Below are 20,922 nucleotides of genomic sequence, written 5' to 3' on the forward strand. Positions count from 1 at the left end.
TCCTTATTTTAGCTGTTTACCAAACTGACTGGCTGTACACATTTTTGGCAAGATTCTTCAATGAATGTTAAACTGTTGGACTATTAACATGCTAAATTGTACGAATGCGTTTTGGCAAACAACTCTGAGGTTGGTTGTGATCACAATGCTAGGGAAGATGCTAGCACCCAAAATGGAAGATGATGCGTGAGATGTCTCAGTAGACCAAGAATTAAATTATTACGTCTCCTGTAAGTCCTTACACTTACTATTTGACTGACGCCTTTATACAAGGCGACTTGCAACATTTATGATACATATAGTTTCTTTTTTTTTTTTTTTTTTTGGTTTTTCCAATTGGAATACAAGCCGGTCAAGTGACTTACTCATGGTCACACAGTGTCAGTAGCGGGATTTGAACCCATAGGGTTTAAAATCCAAAGCTTTAATCATGCACTACACCAATTTCTAGCCGCCCTCGGTTGTCTGCATCATTTGCGCAGTAGTTGCAGAGTATTTTTATTCTGCAGAACAAGTTTATTCTGTTTCTGATTAATAAATATCATGCGGCATATTCCTTTATATAACTCATTTTTCAACTGTTACAAAAAGTAAAATTCAAAACCTATTGATCCTGTTTATTTAAACTACCCTTTCAATGCCGTTTGAAATTAAACTCAGGCGAATTTTTGTGAAGTCATTTTTAATTTTTATACTCTTTGTAGGACAAACAATCTTTTTAAATCACACAATGAGATGTCAAAAATATTTCAATCATGTAATATCATTACAGAATATATTTAGACTACAATGGAGAGTGTACATGAGCAAAAAAGAACCATTCTTCTGTCGCCGTTTGTGTTTAAATAAGTTATTGGTTATGGATATCCAAAAACATCCTCTTATTGTCAACTGTTTCTCGCCTTTCTATCCTTGTAAATTTCAGGAGAAAATCGTTGATCACATTGGATGGCATAATTAAGTGAAATATAAACAATCTAAACCGTATGTTGTGAGAAGTCAAGCAAAATGACACCTTTTATTGGCTAACTAAAAAGATTACAATATGCAAGCTTTCGAGGCAACCCAGGCCTCTTGAAAGGCTAAAAATAAAACACTTCAGAATTATACAAATTCCGAGAATTTTAAGTATATTGTCTAATCGTGTACACTGTTCTCCATGTTCTTGGCGTTTTGTTCAAATTAATACATATGTTAAATATGCAGACGTTTTCGTGTTCAGTTCCTAGTTCAGTTGTCGATTATAAGGCATCACCTGACTTGTTATGTCGTTTGCAGTCGAATCAGCAAACCGTCAAATACTTCTTAACGGGAGTTTTGTAAAAGCTGTCAGAGTGAAAAATCTAACTTTACCAGCATTTCCTTCGCTGGTAATATACATAACTTTTTTCTCCATTCTAAAGGGCATTTTTCGCAATGTTCGAAACAGACCAGCCCTGATTTCGGGTATTTAGTGGTGTACTCAATTCGCTGCAGGCAGGGTTTGAGACTTGCCTCATAGCAACGGCAGGATTGTCATTGAGGGCCTGAGCGCAGGCAATATGCGCCCAGCATACTAATAGGGTTTTAAGTCTGAGTTTGATTAATCAAGCCAATGAGTAAACCCAACAGGGCACCACAGCTGACCAACAAAAAAAAAAAGAATTTTTTTCAACAACTTACTTCTAACGTATAGCAGAGGACTGAAAAAATTTAAATCTTTAGATTCTCTCTGCGCCTCATCAAGTGTTAATTGCGATGGCCGAGCGCAGCCACACTTTTCTTTTTACACAAATGCGACTAACCATAATCGAGGGGAATTGACGGTTATGTCACATTGAATAGAACATGCCCCGATTTTCTCGTTTATAAATAATTTCAATACCCTATAAAAAGTCGATGGTTTAAAAAAAAAATCACCAAGGGAAAATAGTGCAGCGAAAAGCAGCAGCACATATGACAACAGGTGCGGTTTTGACTGTTTTTGTATCCCGAACACCAAGTGTCTCTCTCTCTCTGTATATATATATATATATATATATATATATATATATATATATATATATATATATATATATATTCACGGCATTCGTAGTCTGAATCACAATCTGATTGTATGGGTGGTTAACGTGTCGCGTACTCTTTGCATTATTTGACAGTAAACTATTTCAACCATATATATATATATATATATATATATATATATATGTGTGTGTGTGTGTGTGTGTGTGTGTGTGTGTGTGTGTGTGTAACAAAAACATTTACACCATATAAGCCTTCAGAATGTATCTTTTTATTTTTACGTAAGCAGAGTACATGATCGACAGTTTCTGTCGTGCCCTTCAAACTGCTCAGTGGAAAACTGTTCTGGCGGTAATTCAGATTTTGTCCCTTCTAAAGATGGAAACTACTTTTTATATTACTAGGAAGAAGCTGCTTGAACTTACTCGTTTAATCTCTTCCAAATTTTGCTATTAACCCCTGGCTGTAGTTTGGGTTTTGATGTCTAGCGAGCGTTTTTAACCACGATCTCCTAATTGATCACCATTCTTGTTAAACTTCTAGAAAAGGCTGTTTCACAGTTACTTAATACCATTAGTGTTAGAGATTAGCTGAATAAGTGTAGTCGTTTTTAAAAATTGTTTTCATTACCAGCTTTCAGTCCTCGATTATCCGTACTTTATCCGTATCTTTACCTCGAATGTATTACCTTAAAAAATTAATAATTATAACATATATTATTGGTGTGTGTACCTTTTGTAATTTCGGTAAAAAATAACAATATTAATAATAAAGTTATTGTCCATAGATGCCTATATATATATATATATATATATATATAGGTGGCGCAGTGTTTAGTGCTTCTCACTCTTAAATGTGAAACCGCCATGTGGTTCGTTACAGCTGTGTCCGCAAAAGAACCGTCCACATTAAGGTTCCACAAATAGCCTTATGTATTTATTGTGATCTTTAACGGGTTGCACGAATATCCATGAACAGAGTATGACAGTTATATAAAATCCCAATGGGTTCCTGATTTTAAAAGGAGCCTTACATAACACAGGCTAATTTCAACTTTTGTTGCTCTGTTAATATCCTGCTAGGTAGTCAACTATACAGTAATATTTCTGTTTTGTCCACATATTAGGAAACTTTTCAAACAGTAAAGAATCAATTTGACATGCGAAGAACTATTCCCAGAATTAAATGGCGTTTTGTCAAGTAATGAGGCTTGATGAACCATACAATCCAGTAAAGTGAAATTAAAGAGTCGTAATTTTTAAGAGTGCACTGCTCTCAGAGTATATTTTGGATTTTTGTCTACATCAGAAACACTTGCAGGTAAGATTTCCGTTTCTGAAGAGAAAGTTTGTCCGCATCGTTTTGCCTCCTACCTTTTTGACTGGATAGGCTGTGTCTTCCCAGACCCAATGTGCTCAGAAAATGAACGATTTGTTCTCAGAGTAAAAAGTGAAAACTGTATCAGCTTCTGCACGTTGGAGTAGTTTTTATTTTCACCAGATTTTAAATAGGAATTACTCGGATAAGCGGAAGAGGATGGATGGATGGATTTACAGGAGATGTCATTTTTGACTGCCAGTTGTTTTTTATTTGTTTAACGTTACTGTCCCTAATAATTCACTTCAATAAAAATGTGTAAATTGTTCTACACTGTGTGTGTGTCTTTAATTATAACATAATTTAACAGTTCAAATTCCGCTCAGTGCAGTTTAAGGACGATTAGCACCAGAGACAATCCCAGCAGCACTGGGTTCGTCATTTTACTGTATAAACATGTTTAATATTGACATTTAATATTAAAGTTACTATTAATACCGATATTCGGATTCGCGTTTTAATCAAACAAAGGTCTTCTTAATAGTATTACACTAGTGTGTGCATTTTTGGAACACAAACAGCTGTTTCCTGCCTTGTGCCACATGCTACACAATATGCTATTGAACAGACTTGCCTTATTAGACTAACCGACCTGTGTCTTGAAATCGCGCATCTGTACTAGTCAGTCATGTACATTATAAATATAAATTACTAAAATGAAGATTTAGAATGTAATTTATAAAGTTTTATATTGAAATTCTTGCATTTTTCGCTTTCTGTAAACAAATTAATAGATTATTATTGTCTAAAAATGACGGGTATGCTCACAATTACTTTTTAAAATTTATTTTAGGCAAAATAATAGTTCATACCAATATCAGTTGTCTTTAAAAGTCTCCATTAAAATTATACTACTGTTTAATGCCAGTTTTAAATTGGTTTCATATACGAGATAAGATTTAACCCTAGTTTAGTCTGCCCTCCAATCTTTAAAATGCTTCACATAATATATATCTGATAAATCGTAAATTTAAAAAATACTTCATAATCATAAATATTCTCAGCGCCTCTTTCCTATGATTGAGCTGAGTTCAAAATTGCAGGACGCAAGGAAAAAAATATTTTATAAAACGACCAAGGTGGAAACTATTTATTTTATGTACATTCATTCATAATATTAATTTGGCCAGCATTGTAACTTGTGGTGTTTTTCGATTTTCCAGCTATTACTTCTTTCTGGCCATTTTTTGAGAAAACTTGTCTTAAGAGTCCGCTGAGTAAGACATGTATATCCCTGTCAAGGTAAAACAGCTAACGTGTCTCCCATACTTACCAAGGGATTTTTGAAATTAAATCAAGTCTGCAAAGTTCAAAAATTTGCGTTTTCTTGATTGTGCTTTTCCTTTATGGGAAAAAATACATGGAGTATTACTGCTGTACAACGGCCGTTGAGTACAATACCCCACCGCAGCGCAAGTTTGCGCATGTAAAGTCTTTCTAATTGAATTTATATTTGTGTAACGCACTTCTCAGTATAGACTATAGCGCTTGCGCAAGTTTCCAACTGTAAAGCAATCACAAAATAATTAAACCATACATCGTTTACAAGCATAATGTAAGTAAAATATACACAGTAGAATTGTAAATGTGATTACCATAAAATTATACCAATAATTCGCCCTTAAAAGGCTCAATAATTACTCTATTAATACTTATGTCAAAAACCAGCAGATCATCATCGTTTCTGAAAAAGACTTGAGAAGGCTTAACATGATGGTTAGATCATAATTCTTGATCAGTTTTAACGCAGATTGCAGCCTTCAGTATTCCACAATTAGTATGAGAACCTACCATAGCACACGTTTGAGTAAGCGGAGCTAATCCTTTTGAGTAAGTGTAAATCTGGAGAAAATAAACACAAATCAGATAAATATGTTTCTGTTGGTACAGAACATCGGAGCGTACAGCGAACAGCTTATAATGTATTTACAAAGCACGCTATCTCCTGCATCTTAAATTTCATACTAAAAAAGTATGAATGTCTCAAAAATATTTCATTGAGAAATGTTACTTTAACATTTCACATGTTTACAGATTCTGTGAATATCTCGAAATGTGTGCAACGAATTCTTATAATAAATTAATTCTAACTGTAATAGTGTGAAATTGTGATAAGAGGAAACGTGGTATATATTTTAAGATATATGTAATTAAAAGGCTATAGAAATTTAAATGTGACTGACGTTTCAAACCAACCAATAAGTATATAATTAGAATATAGTATGGTTCTTTTCAGTCTAATGTACTTTAAAGCTTTCTTCTTCAGTTAAGTAAATAATTTGAAGAAGCGAGTTCATTAACGTTTATGAATGTTCTCGGCAGAACAGTATTAATAATATCAAATTAATTTGAAACACCCAGGAAAATGCTTGTTAATTTAAGTGTTCATATTTGATTCGAATGTTTTAATCTTTATCAAAATCTATACATTTCTTCATTTGTGTAGTGATTAAAATACGTCATGTGCATTGCATTTAACTTCACCGTTAATTTATAAACAAAAACGTCAATATATCAGACATGTTAGTTCAGTAATTTACACTACGTAAGTCCCCAGTTAGATATAGTAAGATGTCAAGTGCTGGTGCAAATTTGTCTTAGGCTTTCCAGCAACAGATTACTCTTTAAGAAATCACACGTGCGGTTTATATATAGTCAAATACTAATATTATATTTGTCAGCGCTGACCTGTGTTCATTTCCCTATTAGAATAACTTGTAAATGTTGTTTTAAATTGTTGAATATTATACATATTAGCCACATACGTTTGTCCTACATTTAGACAGACGGATTAGGTTTCTTGAGAAGAGAAAAAAACCCGGCCATACAAGCTATACAACTGGGCAAAGTTCGACAACATTTATGGCTGAAACGTATTATGGACATTAGCTGATATATATATATATATATATATATATATAATACTTGACTTGAAAGATGAATCAGTTGTCTTCTCCACTAGTTTTACGAAGACCTTGAACAGTCCAAACAAAAACGAGAAATGCCACTGAATTTTCTTAAAACTGCTTCCGAGAAAGTCGAGAAAATAACATCTCGGTTTTCTCACAATTAAGAAAAAGCTATAGGTACTTAATGCATATGGATAAAAGTAAAACAAAAAAAAAAACGTTTAACAAGAATTAACAAACGAATTAGCGGTGTTTGGTTTATCTAACATTAAACTCATCCTATAATAATCAGTAAAAAAAAATAATTAGGCGGTGAAATCAGAATATGCACACCGACACCAAATTGATCCTTAATGCCAATTATCCACATATTTTAACACAACTTCAGAATAACGTCTACTTAAAAATTGTAATTATGAATGTCCTTTTAAAAACACATAAATACATAACTCAAAAGTTTAATTACTGAGGTTGGTAATCAGAAATGACATTCTTAAAGGTGAGTTCTTCATAAAGACACTAATACTAACCACTAAATAAAAAAATAACAAAACATAATTTTGATTGTAAATAAAAGCGGTATACCTATGCACACAGGGCTTTTAACATTTTTTTGATCTCATTAAAGTCTGTTATCATAGGTTGCCGTGTGCAAAAAAACCCAAACAAGTCTGTTTCTTCGTTTATTTAGACATCTATAAAACATTAACTAGGGTTTAATTAAAACTGTAAGCTGTGAAAACTGATTGTTGAAGCAAAGTACACACAGAAAGAGCCCTGCCGATAGCATTTGAGAGCGTCGACTGTTTCAGCTCTGTAGCAGAGAAAGCTAATAACAGTGTGAATAAAGGAAAAAATATTAATATTTAATCCTAACAGTCCTCAAAGATATTGTTCACGTATATGCAACAGCAAACTTTTGGTGGGAAATTAAATGGAATGCTTTGAATAAATACTGAAGACAGGTGGTCAGTACTAATTATCTTTTTCTCTGTATGTTAAACAAATTACTGTTCGTATTTATCCGGTAGAGAAAATTAATCCAACTTGGCTTTAAGTGAGTCCAGGAAATCGTTACATTCAACTGTTTTTTCGCTTGTTTGTTTCTGTATTTACAGACGTACTGTACTTCTCATCAATTAATTTCACTGAGTCAGTCTTGTCATTGAAATAAAATCTACGTAATTATCACATATCATCTAATAATATAAAGTATCGAATCTATCTATCTATCTATCTATCTATCTATCTATCTATCTATCTATCTATCTATCTATCTATCTATCTATCCCGTCATTATTTGGAGTTAAACAAAATGTCATCTTTTGCAGAAGCTGAAATGAGTGCCACATTGATTATTTTCTTTCATTAACTTTATGCCCAAACGAGTACCCAGTTAGGTAGCATATTAAAAATATGCAGTATTAAATTTGAAACTCCAAAAACAGAACAGCAAAAAAAAAGACCCATATCCAAAAAGAACAGTATCTCCTCCGGCAGTCGTAACGCCCAAACTTACCTTCAGGAAACACAGCTCTCATTTTGAGATAACTGGTGGTCAGCCTGATGATGGAGGCTTTATCCAGCTGTGAAGTGATGGCTGAAGGCAATGGTAATAACTTAGCCAGTTCATAAAATTCTCCATTTTCCTTTTCTCGTCTCGTCTTGGCAGCATTCTTGGACTTTTCCTTCATCTCTGACGGGTATTACAGATGAATAGTACTGGCATAATACATGTACAATACTCCACTTTTCAAGTCAGTTTTTTTTTTTTCAACTGTAGGAGTATTTCTTTTCCACTCTTTGGATTACAAAGTTCTGATTGACATCTTGAATTGTAAGCCTGTCAAATTGTCCTTGAATAAAAATCACGGTATGATCTGTTAAAATTAATTTTCGTCATCCATACATGTTTATTCTCTCTACACGTGATGCCAAGGACTCGTGTGAGCATTTTTACAACAACGTCATGTTTCAGTTATTTGGATGTCTTTTTTTCCTATGTCGTTTCGCAGTGTATCTTTTAAAACAAGTCGGTAGCCGCATTCAGCCTCCCCGTTTGTATTTTCGGCAATGGTGTGAGAATTCTTCTCAGTCCATGGAAAAGATGAGAGCTAAGCACCTCTTAACTTTTGTGTTAATTGGTGTTGATCCTCGTAGGCTAGTTTAAATAAATAAACAAACGCATATGTTTTGTTTTCCATCAGGATGGTCCAAGTCTGTTGCAACGTCGAAGGATTTTCTATAGCGATAAAAATGAAGGCAGGCGAAATCTAGATTTTGAAAATACCTGCTACAAAACCAGAGTATTATATCAGCATTGTTCAGAAAATATTTTCTTAAGAAAATCATTCAGTCATTACTTGGGCGCTTTTGCAGATCCCAGGAATGTAACGGCTTTGAGAATCCCGGATTGTACTCTGAAGGTGCTGACCTGTCTTTGTTACGCCGAAATTAAAAGAAGAAGCAATAAATGAGAGGAAACAGATTCTCTGAAGGAATTATGCATGAGGCAACGATGGGTTAGGCACCCCGGCATATATCAGATATTCCTTTGTTTCTGTTGTATTTCATTTTCCTTTTATATTAATTGTGTCTAGTTATATACTAAAAAAAATCGACCAATACGTTGATCCTGGAGGAAACGCGCAGCACTGTGGTCCCCTTCCTGGTCGTATTGCTGTAGCCTGTCAGGTGGCTGAAGCCTTTGACCCCTAGCTTCTGGATCGTACGAAGTATCGTCTTACTCCTCAACCAGACCCTAGTGTTCTCTCCTTCACAGGTCTTTCCAGTCCATTTGCCAGCTCTGAGAAAATCGTGAGAAACGCGCTGATTTTTCTAAGCTGGATCGTGCAGTTTGCATTGCCAAACCATACCGGAGGAAGACGGGGCGGGGCTTAGACTAGAGGGGTACTGACGTCACTCTGCGTTCCTGCACTTTGGAAGAACCGAGGCATCTTTTTGACAGGGGTCCCGTTAAAAGTGAAAATGAGCTTGGAATGGAGTGTTGAGAAAATTGCGCAATTACAGGGAAAGTGGACAAGAATCGGAGTGTTATCATTTCGCATTAAGGACTGGCCACGAATATACATGATGGTCGTTAACAAGTACTTCACGCAATTAATAGCATGTACTGTTTGTGAGATGAGTTTGCACTTTTAAACATAAAAAGAAAAATACTACTTTCAGACTCATATTGAAGTGTTCTTTCATTTAGTGATGAATGAAGGTTTAAAAAGCACTTATAAATATGTACATACAATGTTCCCTTGGGATTACTAACGTTTATCAAATCTAATCAAGTAGCACATGCACTGGTATATTTATTTTGAACAGCTATTGAAAATGTATGATTTGATGACAAGTACAGTGCAGCTTAGCACTCCATGGCAAAAATGTCAGATAAAAAACAGCTTTTTTCTTTAAATATACTGAGTAAATGTGTTTCCAGCAATGAATTGCGTAGAGGTAAGTTGAAATGGAAGTAGCCTTCCTACCACTAATCGCACAAATGTAAGTGATAGATTATACAAAAATTTGTATGTTATTTCAATTAATAATACTTTTTTTAATTTATTGTTAATTTTTAAATTAATTTACATTGATGTTTTGATAGTGAAATTTATATGACGTGCGGTGACGATTTTTACTACCTAAAATGTTAACAAAGATTGCAATAATAAGAATAGTCTTCTTGAATGGACTAAATAAACATTAACAAATAATGGAGAATATGCCTGTATATTCGCTGCTGAAGATTTTTTTTACTGATCTTAAATTACATGATTTTCAATATAGAATAAGTCTAGTGTATAAGCTTATTTGTAAAAACATATTCATGAATGTGTTCAGTTTTTCTTGAAAAATACAGTTAATCTCGAACATTGAATTGATTTGCTTATTCATTGCATGAAACCATTTGCTTCTTCTAACTTGTTTAAAATGGTGATCACCCCTTATCAATGTTTTAAATACACATCATTTTACATGATTTACTTCAGGAATTTTTTAACAAATGTTTAAATGCTGTCAGTTGAAAGTACATTAGTGCATACGTGTTACACGCACGCGTCCAGAAGTGCACTGGCGTGCGCAGCCCCTTAAATTGCGGCTCAGTTTTGGTTTAGAGTCGTTTGTGAGACTTTTTTCTGTTATACTGTGTTTCCATGTTTTTATGCAGCATTACCAGGAGAGCTCATATACTTTTATTACATTTCAAAAGTGGATTTTTAGCCACCCCATGTTAACTTTGTTTTCCTTTCTTAACGAACTATAAAGTTTTCAAAGCAGCTACACTTTACGTCGTATAGTTGCTACTTGTGGTACTGTTTATGTTTTCGTTCATTTAATTACAATATTCAGAGGATAGTGATGGTTTGATGTATTCTGTTTTCCACATTTTTTACTTCATGGTGTAAACATCATATTCTCAAAATAAAAGTTTTTATTTACTTTACTGTTCTTTTGGATACAATTGAATTGCAGTTTGACACATCTGTAAGCAGAGACCAAAAAATAAAATTATTCGCGAAGATTGTGTTTCCTTTAATGCATGAAACTGTTACCGAAACCTAATGATGAGCATCAATTTAAATATGTAGATAAGACATTTTGCCTGTTTCATTTAAAAAATAGAAAAGACCAATCATTTTATGCATACAGTATGTAAAACACGAAAAATACATGTGATAGTGAAAAGGTAATAACATCGTGTGAGGCATAAGGTTCAGTAAAAAGTCAACAGAAATGCATTTTAGAAACCAACAATGGTTGGGTTTTTGTGTCTTTTTCCTCTGAGATCTGCAGGTATTTTGAATTTCTCAGATCCAGCCAGTATCTTAGTCTTTTACTGTCTCACACTGGCAGCTAAAAGAAACGAAATAGTAAACGAAACGCTGACTGCAGACTGCGCTGTGTACACTTCAGTGACTGTGTACCGATTGTGCTCGTGTGCAATAATTTAAAGGGTGCACGACGTCTATGAAATGTCTCCTTTATTTTACATGTACTAAATAGTCTATCTAGAGGAGTCTAACCGCTTCATTCATGCTATAAACATCCATCCATCCATTTTCCAACCCGCTGAATCCGAACACAGGGTCACGGGGGTCTGCTGGAGCCAATCCCAGTCAACACAGGGCACAAGGCAGGAAACAATCCCGGGCAGGGTGCCAACCCACCGCAGATGCTATAAACAACTTTATTTCAATTTTAATGGTAAATATCTTTGCCCTTTTAAAATTTGAATTGTTTAGTATTATAACCACGTTCATAACTCTTTTATTCTATAACTTAAGAGAAATTGGTTCTTTTTATTTTAAGCCATTAGTCCCTCGTTTACTGGGATAGACTGCTGACTGTCAAAAGAACTTACATGTATAATTATTGAAACTACTATGAATCTACTACAAGGAGTGTTTCGGCTCTACCGAAACTTAATTAAATAATTTTGCACTTTTATTTGTTGATATTATGCCAGAAAAATCACAGTAAATCGAGGTACATCGTATTTTTTTCCGTGCAAATATAAACACCATTTGAAAATGCAGTATACCATGGGTTGAGCTCCACAGTGTACCTCCTTCAAGTGAACGATTGGTCTAATTGAAAGCCTGTTTGTCTTTGGCATTAAAATACCTCAAAAAAGTCGTGTTTACTTTTCTTTATAAACCGTCATAGTTTGAGGTTGGTTATAAAGACAAAATACATTTGTGCGTCTGCTACTAATAATAACAATATTTATTACTATTTTATAATAATAATTGTATTATTCATAAGAGTGGTAATAATATAAAATCCAAAAGAAATATGACACTGAACCTTTTTAAACTTTAGATTGTCTCATGGCCTGAAAATGAAGTGAACATTAATAGAAATTGTTCTCATAGAAGAAAAAATCAGAAGGTGTAATATACACAGTGATCAGTGTTGGCATTTGACAAATAAAACGCCTGCGTTCTTAGTCTTACTTAAAACCCGGCTCTTTTGTAGGAACAGGTGCAGTTTATCACTTGCCGTATTAGCTTTTCATTGTTTGCAGAACTGTGCTGGTTGAGGGACCTGCGGGGGGTCCCTTCATTGATTAAGCGTCAGAAACCGTCAGTCTCAATCTTACACGTCCATTATGTTACACGCCAGGTTGAAACATTCAAGTGTAGGACTTTCTGGGCGAACGGCATCATACCTTTACCGCACTGTAACGCCCACAATTTTAAGTTGAAAAGAAAAGTATTTTGCATAATGTTTGAGCGCTTTAAGCACCGTTCCTTTTTAGTTGATTATCCCGAAAACGCCTGAAAAACAAACCTAATATAATCTACACAGAACTGTATACCTTTTGGGTTGAAAGTTTATTATTTATTTTACTGATCTTTTAAAATCCAAATGAGGTTTTATTGAATGATTTTCAATTGCGGCCTTTATAGTTTCTTACTGGCTGCGTGTTCAAACGAGAACCCAATTAATTAAACTGAAGACATAAGCATCAACAGGTTTTCTCCACCATGCCGAAAGCTATGCATTCCAATTCATAATTCATTGCATCTATGCAATTGTATACAGCTTTTTTTTAATGATCAGAGTTTATCTTGCCAGGTTTTCTGTTTGTATTGTCAATGCCCAGCGTTGTCAGTGCAAGTTCACAAATACAGTTTTTTTTTCTTTGTACTTGTAATTACATGGCTTTGCATGATATGCTATTTGGGGAAATAAAACAATTTATAAAGCCAGTGAAATTCTTTACTAATTCGCGAAAAAGTGGCTCCTCGGAAAATTCTCAGACCACAATTTTTTTTGGATTCCTGATTAGCATCCATACCACACAGTTAAACTCGTTTTCGTAAGTATTAGGTATCATATTGTTTAGCGGAAAAAATGCGCTTTAATACGGCACGGCTGGCAAATCTAAGAGGCGTAACAAATGCGCTAATGTATTAAGTAAACATGCAAGTGGCTGTGCGCGTGTACATACAACATGAATACTCTGAACACTTCATTTAACTGAAACAATGTGATATTAAAAGTAAATACGACCTATGTAAATGTTTGTTGTATGGCTAAATGAATAAAGATCAGTTTATCATCATTTACATTTCATTGAATTGTGTATTTGGGTACAATTTAATCTACGCTGTCTGTAATACTTGATAAAGTGACCTCGTCTAATGCAAAGAGGCTATAGGCACTCTTAAAGTCCAATTTTCAGCTTTTAACAAATAGGATTGGGTTATTAATATATTTTTGAAGCTATATAATAATAATGCACACATTTAAGAAAACACATTAAATACAATAATAGCAACAGCACTGTCTCTCCGTTAACGTTTAAAACACACACATAAGCACATAGAACGTGTATCGTGTGCTGAAAGACTGAAGCAACGTTTCCTGTATGAGAGTAAAAGTTTGGTTCAGTCCCGTAGGCGCCCGGCCAGCGCGCATGCAGCTCTAAGTCGCCAGGCCCACGGTGCTGAAGCTGCAAATCGCTTTCTCTCAGAGCCAGCAGTCGCGAAGAAAGAGGGCCACACAACAGAGGCGGATAATGCAAAGCGATAATAACGCCTTCTCGGCATGTGAGTCCCTGAGATCAAATACGCCCGGCAGTCTCCTCTCATTTAAAGTGAAATGAGTTTGGGTGGTCTCGATTGTGCATTTGTTACGGCCAATTGTTATTCCGCGTTTGAGACATGATTTACGTATTATCCGAGAAAGACAGAAAAGAGCTTACATTAAATAACAGACGAAGTAAGCCAGTCCGAATAAAAGGATAACAAAACGGAAAGGCATGTTTAGAAACTCGACACCAATAACACAAGAGTTACGCGCACTTTTCGTTGCACTTCGACACAGTGCTGCATCTTTCTTTAATATAAAAGGCGACTTTATTTCATGCAATTATAAGACAACTTGTCCATATTTGACGCTTTACCGTGCGACAGGTGACACATGCGGGTATAATTGCATGTAGGCACGATGTTCGCAAATGAGTAACTGTAATAAAATTGATGTGATTTCACCATTTCACGTTTAATGTGTTATGTTTAAGTGACACGAGAAGTACTCATTGTGTGCTTTAAGAGTACAATTTATGCATTGCTTTACAACGAAAAATATTCAGCATCAGTATAATTTAAAAAAATCACAATATCGTTTAGTACTTAATTTTTTCATTTATACATTGCTTTGAAAAGAACAGTATTCTGCTGCATCAGAATACATTTTTTTAAATCGCAATACAGTATCTCGCACAGTACTTATTTTCTACCTGACATTGAGTTTTATTTCTGAAGCCACGATTCTAATTTCTGATTTCCAAGCCAATTCATGTAACACCAATAAATTCCATCTTCCCCACAGACGAATCCCACATGACAGCATAAGACCATAACACACACAATGAACAATATATTGTAAATTATTGACTGAATTAGTCTTGCGGTGACCAGAACACTTAAAACAACTAACATTGTCCTCTGGGTATCAACACGTCACGTGTGTGTGTGTGTGTGTGTGTTTTTAGTTTCGTAGCCTTCAGATGTTTTCATAAATGCGCCTTACGCGAAACAATCAACAAAATCATGACAAATGTATGTTAACATAACATCTTCAAACAGAATCCAATTAAAAGTTCCGGGGATATCAAATCTCAAACTAGTTATAGGCACAAGGCAGAAAGCATCCCTGTACACTGCGGTGGTCCATCGCACAGCCCTCTCACATGGAGGGCAGTTTCAATTATGCAATTAACCTTACCTGAACTTCCTTAAAATGTAGAACTCGTAAAAAAAATCCACAGGAACACAAGAGATCATGCAAAGTACAAACTTACAACAGCTGAATTCGAATCAATGGATTCACCCAGCTGTAGCTCTACCTGCTGCGCCACCGTACCGCCCAACTGTTACAGTAATATGGCGTTAAATACAAAGACTTTTGTAAATTAAATTTTTAAGTAACCACCCAAATCCACGCATAGGATCCGAAAACATCGATTACACGATTTTTCAACCCAGTTGAATGAAGTCTGGGTACGGAAAAGAGGGTGTGTGAGCGGTAGAGCCTCTGTCGACCATAGTTCATTTATAAAGCGCCTTCAGCAGAAATTCAATAGAATACATACATTTTTATAATACATGTATATACATTTTAGCTCTTGCTAATGGAGACACCGAGGGCTAGGGAGTACTTGAACCGACAGCGCTGACATTTAAAGGCCAGTGCTTATCAACAGCACAACATCTACAAAAATTGTTAATTTGGCCTAAATGTTCGTCCCTCTATTCAATTCCATCCAACTATTCGTTATTTGTCAAAAACGCTAAAAACGTGCTTAAATTATACGGAATAAACGAGCACGAACATATTAAAATTAAAATCCATCCATCCATCCATTATCCAACCCGCTATATCCTAACACAGGGTCACGGGGGTCTGCTGGAGCCAATCCCAGCCAACACAGGGCGCAAGGCAGGAACAAATCTCGGGCAGGGCGCCAGCCAACCGCAGTAAAATTAAAATGATTATTAAAATATAATGAAATGACAATGGAAAGACAAACGAAAATGGATCGGGTGTACGCACAGCACAGACTGGCATCCCGTCCAGACCTGGCTTTTTCTATCTATTCTACACTGATGTGACAGGCGTGTCACTCCGCCACGCTCACATGGAAAATGAGCTGTCCGAATGAACAGGAGACTGAAACTGGATTACAATACCGTCAGTTTTCCTCTTTGTCATCAGTTGAACAATTGCACATTTTTCGCACATTTGGCTTTTCAGTCTGCTCGGACTCATTCTGTCTCATTTGATAAATATAAATTATCCAGTGGACACTGTTTTGCCCAGTACAATGCCAGGTAGCTTTATAATTTGCTTTGTGTTTAACGTTATGTTAAATTTATTGTGTGTTTAATGTTTACATTTATGTTATAGGGACACATGTTTCTTTAGGGGTTCACCTGTCCGTGACGGTGAAACTGAAACAAGCGGTTTAGAAAATTAATGGATGAATAAAGTAGATAAGGGATGGATTTTCGTGAGCTTTTAAAAATATTCATACACTTTTTCTGTTGAATAGCGCGCATTGCTAGTGGAGATATGTCTTTCACTGCTTTGAGCTGACGCATTTGTTGAGTGGAAACATTTTCCCAGTTTATTCTGTTTGGTTTTTTTGTGACACTGGTGTGATGTCCTCATCTGGTCAGTGCACTTCTCTTAGTCTCTTAAGGTTTGTATAAGTAGAGACAGAATTTGTGTATCTTTCTCAGCATTTGTTTTATGTATTCTTTAATACCCACCAGCAGTCTGCTGAGGCATGAGGAAGCCCTACACTCTTGAAATAGAGTGGTTCCTCAGAGTGATGCCATAGGGGAACCATTCTTGGTTTCCAAACGACCCATCCATATGAAGGTTCCAGAAAAAAAAACGTTATTTGTTTAGATCTGTAATAGGCTCCATACAGTAAATAATCATGAAGAGATTGTAACAGATTTGTGAAATACCAAATGGGTCCTGATTTTAAAAGGACTCTTACTGCAAAGAATAACACAGGCTTATTCCAGGTTTTCTTAATCTGCTAGTGCCCTGCCAGGCAGCCTACAGTACATTCATTTCATTTTTTTTTCTACTTATTAGGAAGTTTTCCAAAGCACAAAGAATCAACTTCACACACAGAGAACCCTTTGCAGAATGAAATGAATATTTATCAAGCAATGGTTCTATGAGGAACCAACCCGGTAAAGAACCATAAAATGCCATTAAAGAACCATTATTTATAAGAGTACACTAACTGCTGTGACACTGTACAACCTTAAAGATACTGGTTCTAAAAGGGCACTTTACTTGGTTTGGTGGTTTTTTATCAAACTATTGCTTGACAATGAACTATTTCATTTTGGGAGGGGTTCTTTGAACATTAAATTTGTTCTTTAGGCTTTGAAAAAGTTCTTAAAATTTGCATAAAATAAGAAACTTTACTGTATAGTAGGCTAGCAGGATAATGATAGATCAAGAAAATTTTAACTTAGCCTGTGTTGTTTTTTGAGACCTTTTAAAATTGTGAACCTGTTGGTATTCATCTGTTCATGGATATTGATAGATGTTAATGATCAAAATAAATACATCTTTCTGTAATTCTCATGTAAGTGTTATAATGGGAACCAAAGATGCTTCCCCTAATTGCGTCCCACTGAAAGAACCACTTTGTCAACTTTATTTTTAACAGAGGCCTAAAAACCACAGCAACATCCATGTCATCGTCTGTATCGTGGATACATTTGTGTGGTAAGCCCATTGTTGCTTTGTTCATAGTTATGGTATATTTTGCTCAGTTAATGCTGTTTCCTCCCACTTCTGGTAGACATTAATCATTAAATTGAGTGGCAGTTCCAAGTTGACCCTAGCTGTGAGTGAGTGTGGACCCGTGTGGCCTTTGGTGCACTGCTCTCGGACTGCACGTGGTCCTCTAATGCAGGGGGGTCAGATGTAGATCTTCAAGGGCTGCAGTGGCAGCAGGTCTCATTCTAGCCACATTTTTAACTAATAAAAAAACAATTAGTGTTGCTTAATTTTTACCTTAATTTTACTTGGCTTGCTTTTTAGATTTCTAACTATTAATTTTTTTCTTTTTTCTCTTAGCCAGTGCCTGAAACAATAATGCAGTGCAATGTGAGCCAACAAATGACCAGCGAACTGAAGAGTATCGAACTCACTTCCTGGAGGGTCTCCATCTTAGCTCCAACAAATTGTTTAATTAGATGTCAACTATTGCTGTTAATGAATCATGTTATTTAATTCTATGGCTTGTTGGTGCCCTCATTCTGGTGTCACAGCAGACATTTATAAAACTGATTTTTTTTTGTGTGAGGTCAATTTTTCCTCAAACATTTCTTTTCAAATATTTTATCAAAATAAAAACAGCTATTGTATAATGGACACAGAGGTGTAAATGGGATTGGGTTAGTTGGTCATCTGTTGGCTCACTTTGCACCTCATTATTGTTAAGTAAAAAACAGACAATTAAAGATTCAGGATCTTAAACAGCCAGTCAGTTAAAATGAACACAAAGGAAGTGCGGTCCATTAGCCACAGTAATTTCTTACTAATTAAGGATATGGCTGGAAGGTAAACCTGCAGTCACTGAACTAAGTTTGACACCTGCACTCTAAAGGAAAATTGAAGAACTGATGGACTTTTCCAGCATATTGCTCATAAGCAATAAATTTGTTATATGACATTAATTTCTTGTGTATTTCAATTTGACTTAATTGTATTAGTGAATATTGACCATATAAGCCAATTTTATCTGGGAATATAGTAGGTTATTAATTTAACTACTGTAATAATAAAACACACTTTTAGATCCTTGTTATTATAAAGTATGCCCTTAATTCAGTAACCAAATGCTAATGATAATGGAGCATATTTCCTTCTACCTTGCAGAAAGGAGACCAGGGTTCATGTCCCGGGTCCTCCCCGCATGGAGTTTGCTTTTTGTCAAGGTGTCTGCTTGGGTATCCTCCTACTGTCCACAGCTGGCAGGTTAGACGAATTGGTGATCCTAAATTGGCCCTTGTGTGTTTTTGGGGTGTGTGTATGTGTGTGTGTGTTTGCCCAATGATGGACTGGTGCCCTTGTTCCCACCCTGCACCCTATGTTAGCTGGGATAGGCTCCAGCATTCCTCCATGACCCTGGTCAGGACTAACTGGGTTAGACAATGACTGACTATATTGCCTTGATTTTAAGTACATTTATTATTATTTCTTTTTTTTTTTCTTATTAACGAGCAGCCAAGCAATAACGAGAGGCAAAGTGAATCAACAGATGACCAGGCGAATTTAGATCCCATTTGTAACCATGTCTTTTGTACACCTGTCTCAATAAAATATTTGAAATGAAAAAGAGATGATCTGAGAAATGCTGATCTGCCATGGTCCACAAAGCTTTTGGATGGTGATCTCAGAAAAAAAAAGAGTCTCAATGTTGGAAATAACAGGTATGGCACTAAAAGCTTTAGAATTATGTAGGATACTTCATTAGCGGCTAAATAGGATATTGGTTGGAGTGAAAATGGTGGCCTTCCAGGACTGCTTGAGACCCCTGAGTTAGCTGGTCATCTGTTGGCTTGCTTTAAATCTTATTGCTTGGTTAAGAAAGACACAATTAAGCAAGTCAGTTACAAATACACATAAGAAAAGGAGTAATTAATTACAAATTCCAGCCACTGAGACACTTTAAGATGTGAGTTTGGCACCCCCTATATTAGTGGTTCAGTGCTAAATTCATGTCCACTACAACTGACTAGCTTTCATTTTTATGTTTCAAGACGTTACATTTGATGATCCTATTCCATCATAAATAAATTGAGAATAGGAAAGGTGGTCTCTACATAAAATGTATTCTTCTTTTTATTTAATGTATGGCCCCAACACTATTAAAAATATTTAGATTCTTAAGATAAATAAAACTAGTGATTCTCAGCCTTTTTTTTTGTTGAAAGATTCTCTTATTAGCAAGGAATGATACTATATGGAATTCTTAGCCTTATTATTATTGTAATATTATTACATAATCCAGCCACAGGGGATGCACAAACCAGTGTGATTCTTTGTGCTGGTTCCAAGCCCGGATAAATGGGGAGGGTTACGTCAGGAAGGGCATCCGGTGTAAAATTTTGCCAAATCAATATGCGGACAAGATGATCTGCTGTGGCGACCCCTATCAGGAGCAGCCAAAAGAAGAAGAAGATTATTACTGTATTTCATAAGTAATTAGAGTTTTTTAAATACTAATCTGTTGCAGCATGCTTTTTGTGTCAAATGGACATGCCCACATCTACTTTCATTCTGTACTGACACAAGTTGCTGTTCATTTTCAAATCACTGCCCACCATATTGTATTTTAGTTTAATTAAAACCATAATCTCTTGCCAAAGTTAAGTCTTCCACAGTGTACAAACAAGAAGCTCATGGTTTACGTGCTCTCCATGTATCTAGAACATACATAGCCTAAATTCAGAGACCAGTTTTATCCAATTCAGGGTTAGTGGTGGTCGGGGCCAGTGTTTAGCCTAGTAGACCTGAATACAAGGTGATATACAATCCCAGACGGGCCACCAGTCCATCGCACACTCCTACACTCACTTCTAACCATAATATATCAGTATGTAGCATATTTTGAAGGTTTAAAAATATTTATTTTACAGAACTTTACTATAAAAAATAATGAACTGTATTGTTGAAGATTTACAGGTAATTTTCAGTAGAATATAGGGTAACTTTCCTTTGTTCAGAAAATGTATTTTACTTTCACAAGTCACAGTATGTTTACTGTAATAGAGCATGGTAGATTTACAATATAGAGCCAAATTAGAGATGCCAAATACCCTAACCTGCACGTACTTGGAGATAACCAAAGGAAAACTCCACACCAGTTGTGGGACTTTAAGCAAGAACACTGGATAAGAGAAGTAGAAGTGCTAACCAATGTGCCACTATGCTGTCCAATGTTTCTATTTGAAAAATAATCTTAAATTAATTACAAAAATTCCAGAACACTCACATATGTTATTTATTCTTATATTTCAAACTGTTACAAATTAAATTATGACAAAGTAAAATTCACGTAATTTTGATA

General features: G+C 35.4%; 1 protein-coding gene across 1 annotated transcript in view; it reads right to left on the bottom strand.

Annotated features, from left to right (window-relative positions):
* The window catches only part of sim2 (SIM bHLH transcription factor 2), a 121,747-nt gene extending 112,477 nt beyond the window's left edge, over window positions 1–9,270 (bottom strand). Inside the window, exon 1 of the mRNA XM_051926864.1 lies at window positions 7,807–9,270. Coding sequence (XP_051782824.1) covers window positions 7,807–7,981 — 175 coding nt within the window. The 5' untranslated portion in view covers window positions 7,982–9,270. The remainder of the gene's footprint in view (window positions 1–7,806) is intronic.
* Between the last annotated feature and the right edge of the window lie 11,652 nt (window positions 9,271–20,922).

Source organism: Erpetoichthys calabaricus, chromosome 4 (genome assembly GCF_900747795.2).
Source record: "Erpetoichthys calabaricus chromosome 4, fErpCal1.3, whole genome shotgun sequence".
Lineage (NCBI taxonomy): Eukaryota > Metazoa > Chordata > Cladistia > Polypteriformes > Polypteridae > Erpetoichthys > Erpetoichthys calabaricus.